General features: G+C 44.1%; 3 protein-coding genes across 7 annotated transcripts in view; 1 reads left to right on the plus strand and 2 right to left on the minus strand.

Annotated features, from left to right (window-relative positions):
* Positions 1 to 10032, minus strand: part of ClpX (Caseinolytic protease chaperone subunit) — a 38003-nt gene extending 27971 nt beyond the window's left edge. The window contains exons 1-3 of one of the 2 annotated variants that reach the window (XM_075679613.1): positions 9776 to 10032; positions 8296 to 8362; positions 5024 to 5308 (exon numbers count right to left, since the gene is read on the minus strand). In XM_075679613.1, coding sequence (XP_075535728.1) covers positions 5024 to 5308; positions 8296 to 8359 — 349 coding nt within the window. In that variant the 5' untranslated portion in view covers positions 8360 to 8362; positions 9776 to 10032. The remainder of the gene's footprint in view (positions 1 to 5023; positions 5309 to 8295; positions 8363 to 9775) is intronic. The other variant, XM_075679614.1, reaches the window with a different exon arrangement.
* Positions 10033 to 10258: 226 nt separating this feature from the next.
* On the plus strand, positions 10259 to 11491 carry Polr2F (RNA polymerase II subunit RpII18). Its single transcript, XM_075679615.1, has one exon. It carries the CDS (start codon positions 10460 to 10462, stop codon positions 10847 to 10849), a length of 390 nt encoding a protein of 129 aa, XP_075535730.1. The 5' UTR covers positions 10259 to 10459; the 3' UTR covers positions 10850 to 11491.
* A 1914-nt stretch (positions 11492 to 13405) lies between these two features.
* The window catches only part of LOC142571339 (band 4.1-like protein 4), a 230905-nt gene continuing 218392 nt past the window's right edge, over positions 13406 to 25918 (minus strand). For 3 of the 4 annotated variants that reach the window (XM_075679609.1, XM_075679610.1, XM_075679608.1), the window contains exons 26-27: positions 15075 to 15189; positions 13406 to 14219 (exon numbers count right to left, since the gene is read on the minus strand). In XM_075679609.1, the coding sequence (XP_075535724.1) occupies positions 14112 to 14219; positions 15075 to 15189 (223 nt within the window). In that variant the 3' untranslated portion in view covers positions 13406 to 14111. Of the gene's footprint in view, positions 14220 to 15050; positions 15190 to 25918 lie in introns of all 4 variants that reach the window. The other variant, XM_075679612.1, reaches the window with a different exon arrangement.

Genomic DNA, 25918 nt, shown 5'->3' on the forward strand with positions numbered 1-25918 from the left:
ACTAAACCTCTGAGGAATGCAACGTCCGAGTTGACACACTTCTCAATGGAGCTGCAGTCTTCCAAGAGCTTCTTTGTGAGCGTCAGGAGCCAATTGGCATGCACGAGATGGGAAACTTGCCTTTGAAGTGCTGTTCGTACAGAGGCAACCACCACCTGGTGTTCCGCAGCCGACATGCCCGGATCTCCTTAAACATGCCACCTGGCTCGGCGCAGGTAGTAAGCGAGAACCAAAGGTGGGAGTAGGATAATGGAGCTCGAGTGAAGATGATACTGCAACTATGCCGGCAATGCGAACATGAGCATGAGCAGCCAGCGGCTGAAATTGGTAGGCACCGAAAGCCTCACAGTGTAGAAAGCTAGATAGATACACTCTAAGCACCTGAAGTTCACAAAAGACACTTCCCATTAAGAATAAAATATGGGCATATAACCCGCGGAAATAACTGCATGCAGTAACGCTCAAACCTCAGCAAAAAAACAGTTTTCATTCGTGGATGCACCACTCGTCCACATCGTATCTTTGGCCGGTGTCACTGTTCCCTCTCTCTCTCTCCCCTCCCCGCCCTCTTTGGCGAGCAAACACTATGGAGGTGATCACGAATGAATCAGTCACGTGACATGTGCCATGAATCAGATCACTTCACAGCTAGCATTCACACGACAGAGCATGACAGCGCGGACGGAGCCAGCCTTGCATGTGCAATGGTGATGGAGGAAACGCGACCGAGCCGGAAATCCCAACGGTGATTTGGCTCTTCGCCGTATCGCACGGACCAAGAGAGCACCACTGGAACGGGTGACGTACGAGTTTGCTGGCCCCGCATGCACTATTGGCCAACTCCTCAATGCAAAATGGTGACCCATAAGGAGCAGTAGAATGAGCGACCATGAAGGAGGGGTGAAGGGAGCTTCAACACGCAGGGGTGGGAAGAGGGTGCGGTTCCACAGAAGATAACGAAACTGAAGGGTGCGGAAAGTTGCCTTGAAATGTGGCTTCATGGCAGCATGCATCGCACTGCCGTGAAGCCACATGTCAAGGCGAAGTTTGCTTATAATCTGTGCCTCAACTTTACTCGTTAAATTTCCTGAATTTTTTTTCGTACGGGTTATTAAGGGTTATACACGCGAAAATATGGTGTGATCCGTCCATAGAAACATCAGGAGTCCTTGAGTGTTGAAAAATGTCCGTGGGCAACTTTCTGTATTAAATTACTGTAGTTATTCGAATGTAAGCCAACTTTTCTTTTTCAGAAATGTTCCTGAAAGTTAGCTATCAACCTATATTTGTGAACAAACCTAGCAAAAATACCGAGCTAACAGAGTTCCTCTGTCACAGCCGCCCTAAAGCCAATGTGTAGATTATCCTGACTGGCTTTAAAAGGTGCTGCATATCCAATGCACTCGATGGCACAGAGGACAATGGCCTTTGAGGTGTAAAGCATGCCTGTGAAGCATCCGACGAGGGCAACTCCTCTGGCAGTTCCAACAAGGATGTAATTCGTAGCGTTGGCTAGCGAGATATAGAAGCCAAGGTTATGGCAAATGGGGTTTGTCATGTTCAAAATTTATTGTTTTGTTTTTTTAAGACATGGGTCAACCTATGTTCAAATTATCATGTTTGATTTCTCAGCGAGTTCAATATATAGGGGTTGACCTATATTCGTGTTCAAACTATTTTCGAGTAAATGCAGTAACAAGTCCCCCACACACGTCTTCGTACTCTCTCTCTCTCTCTATGAATGCGATCAGCATTCTCTGGAAACTTCATGCACTCTAATAAGGGGAGTTTCTGCTTATCTTTCTGTCTGTCTTGGTCTCTAATTGCTTTCCGACAACTTAGGCCACTGGCCAGAGCATCTGGCTGCTGTGCCATCGAAACCAACTCGGGTCTGTGCTGCTCCTCTTTCGTGCCAACTTGCGTAACTGTGCCACGGGGTATGTGCCACTCTTCAATGGCAAAAAAAAATCCTTCAGAATTTCCCAAGTGATGGGTGGAATCGAACCCGTGCCACATACTACGTTGAGACAATCCTGTCTGAATATATATTCGCATAGGCACCACTCGCGGACATTGCAGTTGTGTTTCCAGGCGGCACAGCATGTGGAGTGGGAAGCGTGAGAGAGGAACCCGGCAACAGATAAATCTCATACATGATGCGTTTCAGTGGTGGCAATGTGCTGTGTCACTACATTGCTTCAATGCTAATAGCATTAAAATGTCGACATTAATCGTGAGATAAGTTTTATCGTAACTTTTTATTATTATTATACAGATGGAAATAAATATAGCAGTATTTATGCCATATGCTAGTGATGGATGCTCCTTTTTACTATGTGAAAGTTATAATTTAAAGAAATTGATATGATCACATAGGTTTGGATGTGAACGTGGGTCAGGTGAATTACTTAAAGGACCCGCCATGGTTGCTCAGAGGCTATGGTGTTGGGCTGCTGAGCACGAGGTCGCGGAATTGAATGCCAGCCATGGCGGCCGCATTTCGATGGGGGCGAGATGCGAAAACAACCGTGCACTTAGATTTAGGTGCATGTTAAAGATTCCCAGGTGGTTGAAATTTTCAGAGTCCTCCACTACGTGCGTGCCTCATAATCAGAAAGTGGTTTTGGCACGTTAAACCCCGTAATTTAATTAAATTCATTAATTATTTAAAGGCGGGTTGTCATCCTGAAGAACTAGAGTAATGTCCAGATAGGCATCGAAAAAGGAACAGATACTGAAACAAGAATCTGTACCTCACCTGCATTCTCAGCAGGCCCCAACATGAGCACACCTGTTTAACACATGAGGTATGTCACACTTTACGCTGATCACACAAAGCCTAAGTGGCATTAAAATCAGCTAAATAACTATGATCAGAGTTCGTACAGCCCATTTGACTGAAAATTCAAGGACAATTTAAGGATTTCAAGGATGCTGAAGGTCAAAATTCAAGGAGGAGGAAACAAAGCTTATTCATACACATACACTAAAAAATTGTGAGATCTCTTTCTCAGCTGCAATTTTTCACAGCTAAGCAGCTGCTGACTTGGACACATGCTTCGAAGGGTCGTTTTTAGAAGTTCATTCTCCAACAGTAATGATATGAATCACTTTGTGGACCTGATGGTTAGTAATTTCCAACTTCGGCCAAATTAAGATACTCGTCATGTTAAAGCCAAATGGCTGAAACTTTTTTTCCACCAGGCATTTTTAGAGTCTAAGGCTCAGAAACGGAGCCATGATCACTGCAGTGTAAACCAACTAGTGAAACACCAAAGTAGTAGCACAGTTTGGTCATATAATCTGGCCTTACCTAGCTACTCGATAGCAACCTGACAAGTCCATAGTTTCCCAATAGGCAGTGTCCATAGCGTAGCTCCTATGCAGAGTTTGCAACTTTGAATGTTCCAAATTTGACACAACCCAGGTTTTCAAGCAATTCAGAGAGCACATTAATTTTCAAGGAGTTTTAAGGGCATTTGAATCCATTTTTCCAAATTCAAGGGTTTTCAAGGATTTTAAGGAGGTGTACAAACCCTGCTATGATGCAAACCTGGCCAACTGAAATGTAGATTGAGTAGTAATGGCCCAAGCAACCAATCAAACCTGCCTGCGCTTTTATCTCTGAATGACTTGTGAAAAAGTATGTGACAGGTGAGAGGAGGGGCAATGAGCTATTACATGAACTTGCTTATTTCTTCAGAGATGTCGGTGAAAATTTGTGGAGGTGTTAATAATGCTTCCGCAATGTGTATATGAAGATTTCAGTTCTGCGGCAAAAACATATTTATATACACTTCCTTTCTCCTTTAAGCCTCATGGAGAGTCTAGAAAAGTGGGAAAATGCGATGGAAGATAGACCAAATGTGCAGCATGCTTTCGAATGTATGGCTGGGGCGATAACATACAATATGTTTTATTTGAAAATTACTTTTAATATCCATATTATATGACACGCCTGCAATAACGCATATAGACTGTGAATGAATGGCCCCATCCTGAACGCAGGAATAGTCAAAAAGAAACATACAGAATGTCATGCTCTACAATGTAGTTTAGGGAGCTTAATAAAAATAAAGTTAGAGGCAGTCACAAATAAATCACCTCTATGAGGTGAATGGACTTGTCCTGTTTTTGTTTATTTGTGGTTTTCTCAGTTCATGCTACTATGTCTGCCATAAAAGCAGTTTAGAGAAAATAGAATTAAATGTGTTACACAAATTTTACAACTGTTGGAGGCACCAGGACTGTGCATGTCAAATAGTATTGCTTGGCCACTGGGCCTTCAGTTCAAACAGCCCCTGAAGCTTTTTTTTTTTTTTTTTTTCACAGAAAGCATTGTTCCTGGCCACCCTCTGATGTTAGTACTTTGTTTATGCTAAAATCTGATCACAAGTGGCCACTGCTGTCCGAACAAGTTGAAACTTTAGCTTTTCATGTGTTTGTTTTTGTCGGGAAGAACAAGGGCAAATGGCAACTGCTTAAAATGAAGAAAACAAGCTTTCCATTGAGAAGACCGATATAGCAGCTTCCAGTGGCATTGCCATCTCAGAGATAAGGGGATGCAAAAAAAGTATTTTTCACTAGCTCCGAGAAACATTCACCACCTTCAATGATAACAATAATTTTCTTTAGACCAACCTAACCAGTTTTCAGCAAACAGATTTGAAACTACACAGTTATTAACCTATACATACCGAACGTTAAACTTCATGAAAAATATCTTTATAAAGCAATTCTTGTGAGGTCAAATCCACATCAGCAGTGACGTGACGTGTGTCCCAAGAAAAAATAAAAGCAGTGACACGCAGCGAAAAAGTTCTGGCTCAGTCAAAGCAGCCGTCATCACGCCACCACCTATGTTTCTCACATTCCAAAGCCCTCCACTGCAGTGTCCCTCATAAACCACTGCACAGTCTCGGGACGTCAAACAAATAAATTAATTGCACACCAAACATAACACAGGGACAAAGCCAGCATTTTCAATTCTCTAAAGGAACAACTAGGAAGGGGGGCCACTCACAGACGAATGTTTCCACATGGGTGCATGGATTGCCACACTTGGGGCAACAGAGGTGTCCATCTCCACGGCTTCCACCGCCTGCACTTCCTCGTACTCCACTGTTTCCACCAGATCCTTTGTCCACTCCAGAGCCAGAACCACCACCGCGAAGTCCCATGTCATCATCGCCGCTCCCATTGTTGCCACCTCCAACAGCAGTGCGTAGTGTGGCAACCAAAAGGCACCGGCTTCCAGAGAATTGGCCAATTGGCAACACCCTCTGCAGCGACGCTGTGCTCTGTTGACCTTCACAACCAAGATAACAACACAACTCTTTCACAATTTAGTTACCATCAAAGTTAACTTGAACGGTATAGTCTACAAATCTGTTAAGTCATTAAATGATATGGCATAGATGAAAAAAATGGTCCAGATTCGAAAGCAGAGAGTGCGCTCAAACAAAGCAACCAACTTGCAATCAAAACACCTGTTTTAGTATTATGTGCAGGTGTCAAAGAAAGTAAGGCCCACTTTCGATTGTGATCAAGCCCAATCCAGATCGAGTTTCTCAGTCATGATTGGCTTCTTTGTTCAATCTGTGGAAGGGAGCTAATCACGGTGGAGAATTTCAATCCAGATCAGGCTCGATCACGACCAAAGATAGCCGTGTGAGACCGTTATTACACTTGACAAAACATTCAGCTGTTTCATTAAAGTGTGTGAATCTATTTAAACAGCATCTGCAAGACAGTAATTCAGAGAATAATGGCATTGCCTTTGATAGCACTTCACTTGCTACAAGTCGAGAAACAAGTAGGGCAAAATTAATGAGGTAACAGCAGCAGACTGTGCCCATACTGATTCTCAACTCACAAGTTTGGATAAACTGGTGAAAATAAAGTGCATATCTGTCGTACTTCTTTTGTGAAGGGCAGCATGGCACCTTACTTTCTATAATTTCAAATGTTTCCTTCAGCAGTGCCAATTTACCTAATTTCTTAATATATCTGCCTACTTTTGAAATCACCTAATTACCAAAAATGTGATAAATGCACAAGTAGCTAAACTAGCTATTTATGCAAAATCTATAGTATAACTACAATGAAAAGTACTGGCCAACCATCTAGTCAGACTTTCAGACAAAAAAGTGAGAAAGTGTGCAGCATGCTGGCATCACAGCAGGTGTTAATTTAATTTAGCACAACACAGAGGAATTCAAAAATAAAAGCACAGTGTGCCTGTTTATATACATTGTGCGGAGGCTAAGATGTACAACTGCCACAACTCGCCTGACAATGCAGTATGCAACAGGTATCTCTGTTCAAGAGCTACCTAGAGTTTGCAACCACTGTAATGGCTTGTAAATGGGCAGGCCTCTTTGGGTACTTCTACAGTTGGGTACAATTTAAGAAAGCAGGTGAGGCCCCACCAAGATGACTGAAGCGCGGCAGCTGATTGCCTCCGCAACTAAAGAAATGGTCCCACTGATGCGACTCGACCCAGTTCAAAGCGAGGGCTGCCATGTTTTCCGTTGGCGGGGTCACCGGCCATCCGGCTCATGACGTCAGTCTAGAGTGCGCACCCAATGGTGGTGGCTTATGTACATCCGCCTTTGAGGGACAAATGCTGCTGCTTTCTAAAGTTGTACCCAACTATACACACCACAACAGAGCAATTTTGCACTAAAAGGCTGCGTGTCTTATATCATATTTCCTGCCGCTCTACTTTCTCCCCATCAATCAAGCTCTGCTGGGCTGAACATTTCAACAAAGTTATGAATGAGGCCAGTCCACACAAGATAACATTTATCTTTCTCATGTTCACAGTGCAGTCAAGCGTTCAGAAAGCTCTTAATAGTTTGATAATCCTGTTAATAACTACCAACCCTGACATCAAACAAACCCAAACTGATATTTCAGCACAGCAACACATACCTCGTTCATGATATGCAGCTGCCACCTTAAGTGCTTTCTGTGTGCGAGGCACAATTGCATTACAAAGATGTCCATAGGGACATTTAAGTGTTAGCCCATGTTTCATCAGTGACCCTGATCCCTCACACTGGAACAATCCTGCACTGTTTGCAATTCACTATATTTAAAGACAAAAAGTGTGACTTCAGTGCTTTAGTGAAAATAACACTTTCTCTCCTCAAGCGAAACTTTTTTAGCTATCTGGGTATTGAAATCAGCTACTTTCTAGCTAACTTTCAGGACAATTCTAGCTTTCTTTCATTTTCATTCAGTAATAATGCTTTTCTTGGAGTTAATAGGTAAAGCTTGAATCAGTTTGAGGCCATGGACTGCAGAGAAATCTTCCAGAACACATACCCAAAAACTAAAAAGTGTCAGACAAATGGCCTAGAGGCATTCATGACTGCTCCTAATATATTAAATACTATTTTATGCAGTTACAAGAAAGCATTTAAAGAAAATCCTGGGGGAAAAAGAATTAATTTAGGGTTGGACATTCGATAAATTAACCTTCTGATTAATACTTTGTTACTATTCTTTTTTTTAATCATGATTAATTGGTTGAGGTCATGTGTGCAAAATAAGGCAAGTGTTGCCACCAAAGTGGCCCCTTTGCTTATTTCATAACAGGGGAACTAAAGATTGAGTTACGCTTCCAGATTAGTAAGGCGCCTGTGTTTCTCCCATGGAGGCTGCACTTCAAAACAGCACAAGTGGGCAAGCTCACTGTAGCTTAAGTTATGATTGCATCTGAGTGATACTGATGTGCTTGGTACGTGCAGTCATATAAGGTGTCACTGATGTGATTTCAAGAGCAACCTTCTATTCAAATAGGACATCTTTGAGAGTCCACAAACCCAATTAATTAATTAATTAATTGATCAATTATAATGCTGATTAACTGGGTCAAATTCTTTAATCGAAGCCCAGCCTAGTTTTATTCAATCTTTAGATCATATGAGAAATTTTGCAATTCCCAATGAGAGACAATTAACATACATCTACAACACACGCTTGTATTTCAATCGTTATACGTAAAAGCTTCAGCATGTCACATTCATATGCAGAGTGCAATTTTGTTTTGCAACTAGTGTGCACACAGGAGTGGATCCAGGACAGCCTACAAGGTCCCCATCAACAAATACAGAGAACAGGAGAAGGAGGGCTAGTTACATGCTCCATATTAGCTGGCATGTTGGGCTCATCTTCCCTCTGGATTTGCCAATGGGTGAACAATTCATCATACCTTTAACGATTGCAATCATGACTGGAATTAAACAAAGGAAATGAATTTATAAAGTTAAGGTGATCAACACTCACTCTTGGCAACTTTCCTCAAGAAGATAGACCTTGTTGGGCTGACTGCACAACGTATCGCTGACATTTTCTGTGTTAAGAGATAAAGGAACACTTAAAAACACTGGTTTAAAACACAAGAGTGACACGATGCAAACAATGAAGATAGTTCTAACAGCACTTACATGGACCAATTTCAAAGAACACTAAATATATCAGTCTGGAGGTTTTTAATACATATTTTCTTACAATGATAATAAAATGACATGTACGCACTCGGCCCAGTTCTAGCAGCACTTGCGTGGACCAATTTCAAAGAACACAAAATATATCAGTCTGGAGGTTTTTAATACATATTTTCTTACAATGATAATAAAATGAAATGTCGTACTAAATCCTACCGCGGGTCTACTCACTGTTGTGTTGGTTGGCTTCCCAATGGATACAGTTAGGAAACTGAGGCAGCAAGCTCTCAAGTGAGTAAACATGTTTGCAGTGACACTTATCGCAGAGTTTTATCATTTTATATATAGATATTGCTCAATTACAAGTGATGTTGTGTACAGGCGAAACGCTTTTCATTTCACACAGTGCAACCACCTACCTCCTTTATCGACCTTCAAGCCACTGCGTTCAAAAGAAAGAAGCTGTGGCTACTAATATATACACATACAAATTAGTCACTGCAGAGGAAATCTGCCAGCCCCCTTATAAACTAACAAATTTGGAGCACTATGTGCCTATAGTGACACCAGCACTTGAGGAACTTCAGCGGCCAGTTTAAGATGCATGCAAGGAATCGATGCCGAATAAAGCAGTGATAAGCGAGCATACGCGGTTAAGAAGGAAAAAAAAAAAGAAAACATGAAGAAGCTGTATGGAACCCGTCGCGATGAATACAAATGCACGAAGCAATTCAGGGTAGTGCGCGTCGCTGCCTAGGCTTTAGCAAAAAATAATAATAATAAAACGCGCAAGCGTTAGAACTTGCAGAATAATTGTCTGAATAGAAGAAAGTGTTAGGTGCAGTTCTTGATGAAGACTGCAAAGTACGAAACGCGTTAGCTGTCATGTATTTAATAAAATTAACCAAACCATCGTGACGGAACGGGGGAGACAAACGTATGTAAAAGTCGCGAACACGATCTCCCATGCCGCGTGACCTGCAAAGCTGTTCGCGCAGCAACAGCAGAAGACAGCGGAAACCCCCCAGATGCATTCAGGCTGCGGAGATCCGAATGTCATGCAAGATGCCATGCGCAAGATCAAGATGTAAACAACTACGACGAAAACAGCAGCAATGCTAGAATGACGGTGCAATGGGGCACCTAGCCGTGCTACAGCACTGGCTATCAACGAATGGCCTTGAAAGTGCGACATACCAACCAAAACCTAAACCAAGGCTACCACAAGTTGTCCCTCGTGTTTAAGATAATGTGTCTAAGGCTAAAACAAAAACAAAAAATGAACCTACCGCAAGAAGCACGATTGACAAAAACCTTACCTCAGTTGCCGCAGTGAAAATGTTGCTTCCCGTCGAAGTTGCACTTAATCTCACGGCTGAACAAGAGGTCTCTTGCACTTACGAAACGTTCGCCAAGCATGAAACTGGTCCGTTAGCACAATAGCACACTTTCTCGCGTTGCACAACTCGCATCAGTGAAAGTAAACCGGGAATCTAGTTCTAAAAGCATTCATTTTCGGTCGGCCTACTGAACAAAATGTCAGGTGCCTTTAGTTTCTTTTTACACCAGTAGAGGACGCTACATGTCAAGTCGTTTAAGTCACCTTTGACAACACTTACGTCGCAATGATTTACGTAAATAAAATAAATTATGTATATTATACAAATAATATAGGCAATAAACTTTATTTTATTTTTGTGCATATACAAAGCATTTTAAATTGTGTATAACAAGAAAGTTGGTCCAGAAAGTTCTCAAATAATATTTTTGGAGAATCGTGTTTCAAGACAAAGCAAGAACGCACAGGCCTGCCCAAAAGGCTAAAGCTGCTGAAGCAGGATGTCTTACATGTGTTCTGTGCTGAAGTAAAGCAACGAGTGTAATGCGAATTCACTAATACCGGAAACGAAAGCCTGGACGCTGTGACCAACGCTGTGACACCTTAATCTAAAAGCGTTGGCTGTGACTGCATTCGCTTTTCTCGGTGTGTGTGTATTGCTTCTATGGCCGACGACGAGTTCGAGGGTGACGACGTTGGCGGCGCCGACGATTTTGACGACGTCGAGGAGGATGAAAACCTCGACGAGATTGACCAAAACGAGGAGGAGAACATCGAGCTCCTTCAAGCATCGGACGGCCAGCCTCAGCAAAACCAGAAGCGCATCACCACCATGTACATGACCAAGTACGAGAGAGCGAGAGTGTTGGGAACACGTGCGTTGCAGATTGCCATGTGCGCGCCTGTGATGGTAGAATTAGAAGGCGAGACTGATCCTTTGCAGATCGCCATGAAGGAACTCAAGGCCCGCAAGATCCCCATCATCATTCGCAGGTACCTTCCTGACGGAAGCTACGAAGACTGGGGGATCGACGAACTCATCATCACGGACTGAGGTTGTTTCCTTGCCATCGTCGTCGAAAAAATGCGGATGTCATCTTATTAAATTCTGACAATCAGAACAAATGAGAACAGTGTTAAAGATTCTGATCCCGTGTTCGTTGAACTATCGTCTCGCGACTAAGCGCGTGAAGGTACAGGAAGCCATATGTCGTTTAAAGCTTCATGTGCTTGCTACAAAAAGCCTAAACTTCCAGAAAAAGCAGGGCATAACGCAGAATACGGTCTGGACATTCGGCTTGAGCTTTTCCTTGATCCTCATTTTTTTTTTTTCCCCCTAGCGATTGTGCTGTCGGAAGATGCTCTGATCTGTCCTGACAACATTGCTGACTGTCTCATGTTGCCTGTGAAGTAGGCCATCCACCGTTTCTGTGCCATTGTGTGCCAAGTCAAAGCCGGGCCATTTACTTTCCATGAATTATATAGTTTATCCAAGGTCGACTGCAGTACTAGAATATGTTGCAAGACATTGCATAATGTACAGCTGGTAGGAAGTAATTGGTAACCATAATAACCATCAGGATTTATTCTGTGCAACATTGCTGGCTTGACGAGGTACTGATTTGTTATTGGAATGGAGCTATTTCAGTTTTACCCCTGCCATGTATAAGTAAAAATGTGGCATTCACATCTTCAAGGTTCTTGTTAATGAGCACAGTAATGAATTTGCCAATGAGGCTACCACAGAGGGCTTTCATTTGATTACCTCTGGTGCTCTTTTTTGTAATCCAGCATCTGGCGTGGTGCTTCGTTTAGTGACAAGACATTTAAGCAAATCTTGTGCATGCCCTAAATTCTGTCAACACACACTCTTTGGTGATACCTGCTTTTGTTTGTTTAGCCACTCAGTGCACACCAATAGCAAATTTGTCAAGGGCCTAGTCGTAGATTTATTTTAAGTTTACTCCATTTGGAAAATTTAGTGTATATACCCCATCTCGAAAACTGGCACATTGGTTAGTCAGAAAATTGCAGCCTTAAAAGTTTGAAATTAGCAGTGTTCATCTTGTTCTAGCTGCGCCTTCTTTGACCAAGTCCTTTTGCTCTGTAATTACATTAATTTGAAATTGGCACTTATTGAGCCATATACAGCTCCTTGGCACAAATGCCCCGTCTTTGCCCTTTCAGTTTTGTAGTTTTTCATTTTGTCAGTCCCGTTTATCCAGAGCTGGCAGGCAGACATTGTACCCCTTCAGGCGGCACTTGTCTAGTCTGTTATTTGCATTTGTGCTGAACTATTATGATGTTTGCAAGCTTAATAATAGTGCATGTTTACTATCCCCGGCATATTAGATGCAGGATATTGATGCTACATGTTAGACAGCTGGAAATCGAAGCAAGGGTATTGCATGTTCAATAACTTGTTTTATTTATTAATTTCAGTGTGCCAGTACAAGAGCTTGGTAAACTGAGAGAGAGCTGGCTAAAGTTACAAACACCTGACATTGAAAATAGTGCACATTTGTGGTAGAAGTGTATCCTGTGTAGCTGGTTCAGAACTTAGCCCACTGTTCTGCTGCTACGAAGGGAGCAGCCTTCTTTGCCATTCCTGGCACGCTACCTGTAATCATTGCATAGATTGTTGGAAGCTGTAGGTAAGGATACAATGATGTCCTCGCCGATTTCTGTAAATGAGAAGCAACAAGCCAGTTTGCAAGAAGTAATTTATTTGTTCTCAGACGTCATCATTAGTAAACACATGGATACATAGAAGCCACAGGAGAATTGCACCTTGAATACATTGTAGCACATATTTTTATATTACAATACATACAATGAACAGCATTCATTTAAAACATGGCAGCAGTGCATAGTGATTATGTTCATACCAGAATTTAACATTTAAGCCATTAACAGTAGTCTGGTTTTGTGCTGCATTTCAGTACCTCACATGAATTGCTGTTCAACCTTTGACTGCAGGGTATGCACAGGTCCTTGAAAACCCTTGATATTGAGAAGTATGTTTTCAACGCCCTTGAAAAGTCCTGGAATTCTTTTAGTCTCGTGAAAACCCTTGAATTTCTTGACCCCGCACCGCACGACTTCTTGGCAGTCACACCCTCTCACGCTTTCTCCCATCTCCCTTCCACCACTTCTTTGTGAGCACTGTCGGACTCGTGTTTCAAAAGAGTGAAAGAGAGACCAGAGAAAGGCTGGCGAGATCCTGCTGCACTGGGTGCATGGCACAAAAGCAGGTGTGGCAGCTCGCTTTTTCATGGGGCCATGCTTTATCTTTGAAGTTAATCTGTGGCAGGTGCAAAGTCATCCCACTGCAGGCGGCGGAGTGGACATGAAGGCATCTTGAGCTTCATTTCATACCATTGATGTAAAGACATCATCGACATAGCATGAAAGCATATCTTTGGCTGCAGAATCGCAAATAAAAAAAAAAGTTGCTCTTTCATTATGAAATACATTAATTTCCTGATTGTGCAATGTTGCAAAAAGTTTTACAGTCCCTTCCCTGCAAGAAAAATATGTCGGCGACTGTACTTATTCCATAAAAGGTCCCATTTCAATATGACAAAGTAAAGTGCCAAGTTTACCGACCTCATTACCTCTAAGTTTAGTTATAGTGTTTGAAAACGTCATAATGAAAAATTGCTACATGTGATACCGCTGTGCACCCTTTAAATGTTTTGACAGGGAATCCATGAATACTTTGTTTAGCACAAAACAAAGTATTCATGGATTCACACCAACTAGCCCGCCAACGCATTGTTTTGACAGGGCCTTGGAAGTCCTTGAATATTCTTGAATTTCTGTCTCTGAGACCTGTACGAATCCTGGAATGGCTGTGGAGAAGGCTTACCTTTCTGTCTGAATCCATGCCCCATTACAATTTTTTAGTATGTCTCCTAAAATTAGAAGGCCAGTAAAGTTAGTGAGCCTTAAATTTCATGTTTAAGGCACACAACTCACTAGTGAAACAGAGTTTCAACATAATTTAGATGTACACTTATTTGCATGAACATCTAAATGTGTATACCAGCTTGAATCCCACAACAAATTTGCTGTGTTTAATACATTGAAACAGCTGATTCTCATTTTTAGTGCAGCTAAACCAACCGAAAATTAATGTGGTATATGTTTGCAGCACTTGTGGTAGCCTAAACTTATAGTGGTAGTTTCATATTCCTTAACCGTAATCCCAAATGAAGTTGTACGAGACTTTCCGTCATTTGGCAGTATGCTATTCTCTGCAACCACTGAGTAGATTGGAAACCAGTGCTCCAGCCTCCTCTTGGGGCCATGTATCACAACTCGGTGCTCATTTCGTGGCACCCAGAAAGTGGGCTCTTTGGAATTGTGTCACCAGCGCTCGCCTTAGGGCTCCAAGCATTCCAAGGTGGTGAAGAATAAACCTGTGAGAGTAACGTAAAACAGGACTTGTGAACAGTTTTATAAAAAAATAATGCTTTCTGCACAATGAAATTGGTGGTCAAAGTGTAACAGAGCTCTAAGATGTTTGGACTTCCTTTTATGATAGTAAAACATTGCAGACACATGGCAAGGTGACAGAAGTATGACATGAAGCTCTTCATTGTTTCATAGACTTTTCCTTATCCTTGCAAAAAGAAAGAAAGTCGACGCACGCTGTTTGCATTACTATCAAATTTTCAGGCAAAACTAGGAGTAAATTCAACTCCTGCTGTTTAATGTCCTGAAACTACACAGACGATGAGGGACTTTTGCCTGTAGTTCCTTACAAAGTGCTCATGAACAAGCCTTTTTCCATTCCGCCCCATCGGTATCAAACCTGCGACCTCATGCACGGCAGCAGAATGCCGTAGCCATTGAACCTCCAAGACAGGTAAACCTTGGAGTGCATAAGTAAGCACCTGCTGGGTCAGATCTTTCACAGTTTTTAAATACCCTGACTCATAATGAAATGTTTGGACTCTAAATGGATGTGTGGCTTAAAGTGCTAACATATAAAGCTTTCGGGTTTAAAGAATAAGTCACATCACCACTTTCCTAATGCACCACCATAAAAAATATTATCTGAAATTTGTTCATTTGTCTGGCATACCTATTTCTATTGCCTTACACACTGTCTTAAAGTTTTGAAAAGCTGCACAAAGGGTTATGTTGACAAAAAAGCTTGTACAGTTTTAGTTGGAAGATACTACAGCTACACGTGAGCACATGGCAGAAATATGGCAAACAAAGTAGATAGAGTCAATGACACGCACACCCTTAACTCAGAAGAGACCGACCCTAGAGTAAGTGGCCACTGTTGGAGTCTGGAAAGTGACACGCGGTCCGCTGCTGGTTACTGCTGGCAGTGGCTCATGCGAGGCGCTCGCTGTCTCTTCCTCGGAGCTGCCAAACCTGAAAGGAGGGAGACAAGAGTTACGAGCAGCTGCATAATCGGGAAGCACTATTTTATGATGCCATATGGGCGCTTGGCACTGAACATATCTGATGTGCACATAGGTATGTTTATTACGAAGAGATGCAAATTATGTTGTGTATGCCCATCCTCTCCACATGCACTTTGTCTCGAAAGCGTTCTTCGGGATAGCAACAGTGAATATGTAGCAGAGCTACAGCAATATCCCACAGCTGTGCCCTGACAGTGATGTGTGGTAGCTGTGCACAGCACAGCAGAGCCACAGGTGGTAGCCTTGCTTCATTGCATTTCATTGGCAAAAGCCACTTTTTCTGTAAGGTTTATTCACCTCAACACTGTACTCCGCACACCATGTATTTCCCATGACTGAAAAGTCTCTACTAACCATGTGGCATAGTGTAGAGTTATATAATGCCAAACTTTCTCTCAGCCACATTTTCTTTTTTTGCATAATGTGATGTCCTGGGGCATGAACAGCATGTATGCAAAATTGATGGCATGTCACATGTGGCTATGTAGTGTTAAAGAAAGTGAACATCACTGCACATTTCTCACTGCTCTGTGCAACACGGTGAGCAATGGAGTGAGAAGGACAGGGCAATGTGTCCCATCTATACATCTTGTCCCATCATTCACCATGTCGGCTACAAATCGACCTAGTCCAGCTTCATACTCTCTCCCAATGGTATGCCTCACAACATTTATGGTTGGTTACACAATGATGCTTGCTGGATTTTAAGCAGACCCCTAGTATCGGAAACCAGTATTATGACCACTTGGCCATGGCACAGACATGCTCCCTGCTGCATTTGAAAGTAACTCAATGCATTAGCACCTAACACAATCTGGAGGCAGTTTCTCATAAATTTTAATATTGAATGAATTTTTTTTAAAAATGTACTTAAAAGTTATTCAGATTCCACACTTGTGGGAATCAATCTTATGAGAAGCATTTTGCAGAAAGCTGGCTATCTAGCATCATTTGTGATCTTGCTAAGCGTTGCCAGATGGGGCAACATGTTTGTGTAAGGCAAGAAATTTTGTGTTATGAAGCAGTAAGATCACGACAATACAATGATTGTGACAACTATGACACCACTGATCCATTTGACTCCGGCAAAGCAGTGTTATCACCTGTTCCTTTACAACCTGGGCTATTTCTGACCAGTGGTTGCTTAGTGGCCATAGTGTTGGGCTGCTAAGCACGAGGTTGTGGGATCGAATTTCGGCCACGGCAGCCGCATTTCGATGGGAGCAAAATGTGAAAACACTCGTGTACTTAGATTTAGGTGCACATTAAAGAAACCCATGTGGTCCAAATTTGCGGAGTCCTTCACTATGGTGTGCCTCATAATCAGATTGTGTGTTTGGCATGTAGAACCCCATAATTTAAATTTGGGCTATTTCCAAAGTTAGTTGACTGGGCTGATCCTGAAGGCAGTTCCATGTCACATGCTGTCTCAAAGCAATACATGTCACAACATGAGGATAAAAGGAAATAGTGAGCTCTCATTTTTATAAGGAAATTGTTGCTATCTAATGCCATACAAAGCATCTCGAAGCTCTAGCTTGCATGAGCGAAGGACTGGTAACATTGTTATTCTGTTCTATGCATGCAGCCTAATGGCCAAAGCACTGACTTTTGTGCTGGGAACTCGGTCAAAACCCGCCATGGGACAAGTAATATTTTTTTTTTATTATTGAAAAGGCCTGAAGTGCACCAAGAGAAAAGCCTGCCTAGGTACCAGCTGACTGCAATGTGCCCGGTAAGAGATAAAGAATGCCTGATATTAAATTCCAGTTATCGTAGAAGTGTGAGTGTATGATGTCACACTGGAAACACCTCGTCACAACACAACTTGTTGTGGCGGATGCTGATGTTGCGTGGCTGCCCCGATGATGATTTAAAAAACCTGGGAAGGTAGCTCAATATGCTTCACAATAAAAAAAGTGATTGTGAGTTCAACAGTCTAACATTGCAAAACTATTGAGATACGCAGTATGGATATACAGTATGTCAGAATTATTCTGACGACACAGTAAGAGGTTCAAATTGTGGGCAGGCATCCATGCTATTGCGGTGTTTGAAGGGGCAATGACTATCATAATGGTTGCACACATGCACACCAGATATAACAAGAAGACATAGCAGGTGCATAGCTTTCTTCGAGCCAGCATTACTTTGCATGCTACAAGGATCTGCAGTTTAAAACAATGTGTCTGCAACTGTAAGTTGTATTCCAAGAAATAGATAAAACTACTGCTCGAAATTTCTGTATATTGTCGGAGAGAGAGAGAGGGGGGGCTCTTTATTAGAAAAACAGAATTTTGCCGGCGTGTATATAACTGCTGACATGCTACTCTGTATAGGGATGGGGAATGGTATTAAAAGATTCCAGAGGAGAGTGGAAGAATAAGAGAATAAAAATAAATATGAAATATGAAACTAATATTTACAGGTGACATGGCGGGTAAATTTAGGCTTTTGTATATGAAGTGTGCAATCTTTAAAGCTTTTCTATTAGACCAATTTCTGACAGGTATTTGAACAATAAATACAAAACCTGCCGCTGTTTTGAAGGGCCAGGCATTGGGCCTAAGATGCTCGGTAATGTTAACAGTTTGTGGCAAATCATGTCCATTTGTTGCTCAAAAACTTGTCTTTCGTTGCAGTACGCGGGGCATTCTAGTAATATGTGCTCCATTGTCTCTAAGTTGCGACAGATATCACAGTATGGGTTAGTGGTAAGCCCTATGCAGTACAGATAATTGTTCGTGCATGACACATTCAGTCGAAGGCGATGTTACAATGTCTCTAAGTGTCGAGGAAGTGGTCATGGCATTTTCGGTCTCATTTCTGGGTCAATGTAACGCAGAAAGTTATCTTGGGGACTCTTGGGCAGATTCCAGATGCGGTCTTTTTCTTGATAGGCATATTTTCTTGCCATGTTTGAACCGTCGGCTTTTGTAAAAAATGTTCTTTTGAAATTGCAGTATTGGAGGCCTTTTCTGGCAGCTTCATCCGCTCTTTCATTTCCCGAAATGCCGTCATGGCCAGGTATCCACTGGAACTTGATGTAATGCCCAGCAATCTTAGCCTTGTGGTGAAGATAAGCAATGTCAAATGCTGCAGGTTGATTATTACAACGCTTGTGCCTGTTCCACATACTTTGTAGGGCTGCTTTTGAATCCGTGAAAATGGCGGCTGCTGTCGAAGTACATACACAAGGGCCTCCTTAAAGGGACACTAAAGGTTACTATGAAGTCAAGTTAAAGTGATAAAGCAATGCTCTAGAACTTTTAAGGCATCAATGTAATCGCGAACAGAGCTTTAGTTGAGGTAAATGCATGACACGAATTGAGACTCCCCAGTGACATTCCGGTACTAGCCCGATGACGAAGGCACTCCTCATCATAATTTATGCCACTAGTACTCAACTACTCGTATTAAAAAGATAATGTCATTAGATTATAAAACGGAAGAAAATTATACTTGTCTACTTCTATTCGAGTCTAAGAAAAAATAACATTTTGACGTTACCCTTGAGTAGTATGGGTGATCGAGAGGTTCCGTTTTCACTCGACTCTGCACACTCGACTTTGCACCACGCGCACTTTGGAGTTTCAGTTGTTTCGTTATCGTGTTGTGCTGCAGTGGTCCTGCTGGCTCGCGAAACTTGCATTTGGAACAAGCAGTGAGAATGCCATGTCCATGTGATGTCGTGGGATGTGCGAACGGTCCGCGGAACTTGGCCAAGGGAGAGCTGTAGCAGTAAATCCAACGTTACTTATTACTGTGTGCCAACGGGTGAACCTCTCCGTTCGAAGTGGTTAAGTGCCGTACCTCTGCCACAGCGCGCTGGCAAAGAGCCGAAAAATCACGTAGTGTGCTCGCTGCACTTTCGTCCAGAGGATTGCGAGTTCAACGCCGACTTACTGAAGTCGTCTGGAGTGCCTTTCAAAACAGGCCGCCATCATAGTAGTACGCAACGACGCCGGCAGCGCAAGCCCTCAGCAGCAGGTCACGTTCATCAGTGCTTAAATCGCTGAAGTCAAGCCGAGCATCGTGAACCAATGTGTCGTTGTCAGGGTCGTCCATTGCAACGAGCGCCGAAGTTGGCGTCATAAAATTACCAGCTTATCGTCGTGTGCTTTCCCTTCCGCTAGCCACCATAGTTCCGCTTTCGCGCTGCTGTCGGCTCTGTCTTGACTGTGTTTCTGGCCATGTGTTTGCGTTTTGCGCAGAAAAGCTGTAGCGCCGTTTTACTCATTGACGGCGCAACGTCACTATGAGACCATGATGTCACCACTCCTCGATCGGAGGGCAGGCAATTTGAACTGCGCTAGAGGTATGCGGACGCTTCAGAACGAATTTTCTCTTAAAATAAGTCTTTTCTTTGCATGAAACAAGCATTTGAAGGTTTCTGGGATGGTATTTCAACATTCCATGTTAACTTAATATTAACCTTTAGTGTCCCTTTAATGCCGTATAGCTCCGCTGAAGTAGATGAGGTCGCTCGCTCAAGACGAAACGAGAATCATTGCCCTGTAGAGGGAACAAAAAGTCCGCACGATGAGCGATGTGGAGTTGTAGAGCCATCTGTGAAAATGTGCGTTGCGGCTGCATATTCTTGGTGCATATATTCCAAAGCTACCTGATAAGTCGCTGCTTGAGGCATTTTCTTTTTCGCACTGATTCCAGGGATATACGGCATGATTTCCAATGGGGACAGTGTCCATGGTGAAATGTTTCGTGGCATAATTTGTGACGCCTGAGCAGGAATCGAAATAGATGTGCTTCCGACGGCCTGCTCAAAGCTAGATGTAGCACGGGTTCTAGAAATATCCTTTAAAAAGTGAGTTTTCGTATGACTAACGTGGCGTAGGTGAATTCGAAGTGTCTCCTGAGAAGATAACACCTCAAGAGGGAGACATGCCGGGCTTAATACAGCCCCTTGTGGCACTCCCTTCTCGACGGCATAAAGCACTATGGGGCCCTTCGGTGTACACATGAAAAGTTGCCGTCCTCGAAGATGGTCTTCAATCCATGCGTAAAGCCGTCCTCCAAGACCAAGCGTTTCCAAAGCGTCAAGTATTGCTCTATGATAGACCGAATCATATGCTGCCTTAATGTCCAAAAATAAAGTTGTAGGTGTGTTTCCACAGACCAATTCCTCTTCAGTTCTCAAATAGCTTCCCCTCGCAGCTGAGCAGAGATATGGGTCTGAAGGAGGCGTAATTTGTCGGCTGCTTCCCTGGCTTCAATATAGGAATAACTTTCGCAAGCTTCCATTCCTTAGGAACCTTCCCAGTTATCCCCCCCCCAATGAGGCGTTGTAGTACTCCAGAAGGCGTAGGCGAGATGTGTGGCATAGATTTGCAAGCGTTTCACAACTCACACCATCATGGCCAGGTGATGATCGCTTGTTTACGTTGCCGATTGCTGCCGTGAGCTCTTCGATGGTGAATGGTTCTTCTAAGTCAGGAAGGGCAGCTCGAGATGGACTAGGCTGATGAATTGCAATTTGCCGAGAAGGTTGTGCCCCGCTGGAAAGGAGCCTGCAGTACTGCTCTGCCACCTCTTTCAGGGATGCGCGCTCATGTAATGAGAGGGCTATACAGTCGCCGACCAATTTTTCGGACTCCAAAAATTCGGACATGCTCGATTATTCGGTCTGCTTCACGGCACCGCCACTCTCCCCATAGACCATAATGTATAACAACTGCCGAAAGTTCGGACACCGTGCAACCTCTCGTCTGATTTTTCGGACACTCCTTGAGCCAATTCGATCGAGAGCACCATGCACCGACTTTGATCACTGCATGGTTCGACTTGCTGAACAACATTTTTGTATTGAACGGAGCCTCTTTGCTGCCCCACGAAGTGGCGCTACTGCAAATCCCCGCTCATCATCATCGTTTCTGCCCGGTTCGATAGAGTGGCTCTACAGCAGTTCCGGTTTCAGCTTACTAATACCCGTGTCACACGGGCGTTTGGAAGGCCTTCCAACCGATAGTCAATTGACTCAAAGGTCAAGTTCGAGCTGCCACACGGGCGGTTTCGAAGGCCATCGAGTCAATAGTCTATCGAGTCAACGGAGCACTCCACAACTGTATCGAAATCTCGATGGCCTTTGAGCAACGGAAGCGGAAACAGCGCGAACATGCCGTCTCGTTCACAGTGTGCTCGTACTCATGGTTAGAAAGAACAAATCAAACCAAATGCTCTAAAAATACTATATATGAGTGTTATTCATTATTCAATAAAGTTTTTTTGCCGCTTGACATGTGCGAACACACACCAAAACGGCAGCCGCATCGAGCGGCACAAACGTTGCCGCAGTTTCGCTATTCAACAACTTAAAAGCTAAACATATGTGTATGGCAATGTATAAACAAATTTTACTGCGAAAGCAATACTGCTTGCACTTTCGGCCCATCGGTGGTTGTGGCGCCTCCTTACACAGCTGCCCGTCACGTGACCGTGTGACATCACGCCAGACCGAGAGACGGGGCCCCATCTCGCGGCATCGATGGTGGAGGCGAAGCCTTGCGCGCCGCTGCTGCGGTGCTACCGAGAGAGGGCGCTCGCTGGTGTGACGTCATGCCAGACCGAGAGACGGGGCCCCAGCTCGCGGCATCGATGGCATAGATTTTCTCACTATAACACCTAGAGGGTAATCTGGCGCCACCGTCTATGGGAATTTCTTAAGGGGGCACCGTGCCTACATGGGAATGACGGTATATATGTCTGCGAGGCTCGTGTTGGCTAATGTTGTAAGAGGCTTCGTCTAAAACGTGGATTTGGCTACACAAATAACGCGTTCTCAAAGTAAAATCTTCATAAAATGTTTCCATTCACGCATATTACATCTTTACTCACCTACAATGCATGACCAAGCGAAGAAAAGCAAGAACAGATGACAAACTGTTTCAAAGCGAGCGCGAACCTTGTCGTCTATCCTCCAACTTTAGCGGCTCGCTGATACTTTTTACGTATTATATAATCGTACACGTAATAACAAGTTCTCATAGTAAAACAAAACATGTTTTTGCGTAATAATAAAGCTAAAACAGCTTTTCACGTGCTGTTTTAGTAGAAAATGAATCATTGTGACAGACAGAACGGTACTTGCCAAGCGCGTCTTCAAGGTGTCGTGTGTCTCCGAGAACGATGCCAATCTGAAGTCACAATATACCGGCATTCCCATGCATACTACAGCGCAGCAGCGCCAGATTTCCCTCTAGGTAATGTAGTGAGAAACTCTATGATCGATGGTGGAGGCGAAGCCTTGCGCGCCGCTGCTGCAGCGCTACCGAGAGAGGGCGCTCGCTGGTGTGACGTCACGCTAGGAGGATAAATGGGGCTACAGCTTGGCTCCTCGCAGTGGTCGGCACGCTGCCTTGCGCTATGTCGGATGATGTATAGCCACATGGAGGAAGGAAACTGAGGAGAGGCCCTACACCCTCCGCGCGCTAGGAGAAAAGTGTGGAGGAAGTGACGTAGTACATTCTCCTCTTTTTTGCTGATTTTTAATTTTTTTGGAATAGCGGCCACGCCTTGCGGGCTACAATGGCGGCTTTGTTTTGGTTCTGTGCGCTCACACGTGTTGCTCTGTAGGTTTCGTACCGTGGCAAAGGCGCCGTGCGGGCAGGTTTGCGTTGGTCTTCGTGTTTTGTCGCGCTGCGTTATCTGGACCGTGCTCTCCCGGATGTTGCTGTGGCCAGGTGGGACAGGAGGAACTAAAATTCGTGAAATGAACGCGCATGCAATGCTGTACGCAACGTACCGCGCCACATCAATAGCTACGGACGAAGGAATATCCGCGCGAAATTTTGCCCTTTTTCGCGGAATTGTGCTAACGATTGCTTAGTATTGCTGCGGAGCGCGCGGGTCCGAGCAGCACGGTTGCGCGCAGCGTGGTGTGGTTTCGCGAGAAATGTAGACGAGAGAGGAGAGCTGGCCCGATAGGCGGAGCAACGCCATGAGCAACGCCAACTTCCGGCTTCACTCTAGCTTCACAAAGAGTGACGTCAGGGCCTCTCCTTAGTTTCCTTCCTCCGTGACAAAGGGCCACCATGTCCACACCATCAGCCGAACCAAGGCGCAGCCAAGGGTATTGCTTCGCAATCTTCCAGGCTTAACCAAGCTAAGCCTTCAGCCAATTTTTTTTAATGTATAAACAAACATAAAAGAAATAGTGCTTTTAAATGGTTTTAATGTTGTTTAACTTTTCGTGACATGAAAACAAATGGATGGATGGATGGATGATTGAGGCTCAACCCTTTGAATCGGGCGGCGGCGGCGTGCGCCACCTAGCCTTTAATGGTTCTATATGCATGCATACCTATGTATTTACTCCTTTACTTTTGCGTTGATATTATCCACCAATCAGATAGTCTCCGTTTAGTTATTTCTACCTGTTCAAAGTCTATTCTACTTTCACTGTCCTTAAAACCCAAAGCTTTGAATAGTTCCCCGTTAGGTTCAACTGCAGGGTGAAGTCGTTTACAAGCAAGTATCAGGTGTTCAGCCGTTTCCTCCTCCTCTACACACGCCTCGCACACCAAATCTATCTCCTGGTATCTGGCTCGGTACGTTTTAGTCCGCAGTACACCTGTCCTGGCTTCAAACAACAATGATCTTCCCTTAGAGTTATCGTAAATATTTTCTTTGGCTATTTCTTGCTTAAACGTCCTGTATGTCTCCAATGCCGATTTGGTTTGCATCTCTGTACTCCACATACCCCTCTCTGTCTCCTTAACCTTTTTCTTGACAGATGATTCCTTACTTGTCCCCCCGCTACTGCCCAAGTATTTGCTTGTCAATTTTCTAGTTCGCTTCCTCCACCTCGTGTCAACATTCCTCGTGTATAAGTAGCTGAAAACCTTCCTAGCCCACCGAAGTTCCCCCATTTTTCTCAATCGCTCCTCAAATGCTATCTTGCTACTAGCCTCTCTGCCCTCGAAAGAAGACCATCCCAGATCCCCCTGCACTCCAAGATTTGGTGTCTTGCCATGTGTTCCCAGAGCGAGCCTACCCACACCACGTTGCCTAATTTCCAACTGTTGCCGGGTCTCTGTTCTAATACATAGAACTGCATTGGCAAAAGTCAGGCCTGGTACCATTACCCCCTTCCATATCCCTCGTACTACCTCGTACCTATTGTAGTTCCACAGTGCCCTACTCTTCATAATCGCTGCACTTCTGTTACCTTTAGTCGTTAGATATTTTTCGTACTCTGTCAGATACTCAATGCCATTATTTAACCACACCCCAAGGTACTTGTATTTATCGACTATCTCCAGCGTGGCCTCCTGTATCTTATGCTCGCCGCAAATGTTATCATTAAAAATCATGACTGCTGATTTTTCTTTGCTAAACTTCAAGCCTAATCTGTCTCCTTCTGTACCACATATGTCCATTAATTCCTGCAGATCTTTTGCATTGTCAGCCATAAATACAATATCATCCGCGTACATCAGTCCTGGTAATGACTGTTCAATCAATTTTCCTTGTTTGAATAATGATAGGTTGAAGCCGAGTCCGCTTTGCAGTGTTTTGGCCTCTAAACCTTGTAGGTACAGCATAAACATCAGAGGTGACAATGGGCACCCCTGCCTAAGCCCCCGCCGAATCATTACAGGCTCCGAAACCTGATTTTCCCATTGTATAATCACCCGGTTACATTTATAGACATCTTTTAAGCAATTGGTTACTCCATCTTGCACTCCTAAACTTTCCAGAATGCCCCACAAGCCCTCTTGAAGTACACTGTGTCACGTTTTGCCTACGATGCGCGGTATAGCCGGCGCGGATGCAACGGACGCTGGGGCTTCGTTCAAAGCGGCGGACATTTTGGCCCGTTCAGCGCTGCCGCAACGCCTCCCCGCCAAGCGCGTCCGGGCATGTTTCAATGCCACGTGTCTTCATGTGTGCGTGTATGTGTGTGTGCATGCTGGTGCCCACGCTTGTCAAAGCGCGGCAGCCGGGGAGAGGAGCTCCCCAACTGTGAAGCGAGGAGGTCTGACCGGCGCCGGCCCGGCGGATGCGTCACTTTCTAGTCTCAACGTGTCTCTCAGCGTGTCCGTGCCCCGCCATCACGTGCGCCCTTCTTGTGCTCAGCTCCGAGAGTATAAAAGCAGCTGCCCCCGGACGCCAAGAAAGAGGCTCCGATTTCTTCTGTCGAGTAACGTGCTCTCCCGTCTCTCCACTTCGGTCGACCTGACCGGCCGCTCTTTTGCGATGCTAGAATAAACAAGTTGTTCCGTTAGCAGTCGACTCATGCTTTGCCGGGACCTTTGGATGCTTCCAGTTGTGCCCCAGGCCGCCAGGCCAATGCTACCCTTGGGGCTTGCGACCCAGATGCAACAACTGGTGCCAGCGGTGAGATCGCGACAACGGAGGACAGCAGCGAAGATATACAGTTGACTGTATGCTGAGCAGCCCAACGACCATCCGGGAGCAGTGCAACGAGCCCGGTGTGATGACTGGTTGCCTGCAGTGGAACGACTGCGCTGAATTCTTGGCTGCAAGGTTTGGTGAGTGCGGGACTTTCTTCTTCTGAGTTTTGCCAGGCTTTTGTTAGTGTCAGAAACAGAGCTGGTAATTGTGGTTGTCATTGCTGCCGGGTTAGTTTGCAGCAAGACAATAGTAGGCAGTAGAGAAAGCAGCATTCAGAGCAGCCATGGATTTGAAGTCGTTGC

This window comes from Dermacentor variabilis, chromosome 2 (assembly GCF_050947875.1).
Source record: "Dermacentor variabilis isolate Ectoservices chromosome 2, ASM5094787v1, whole genome shotgun sequence".
In the NCBI taxonomy this organism is placed as follows: domain Eukaryota; kingdom Metazoa; phylum Arthropoda; class Arachnida; order Ixodida; family Ixodidae; genus Dermacentor; species Dermacentor variabilis.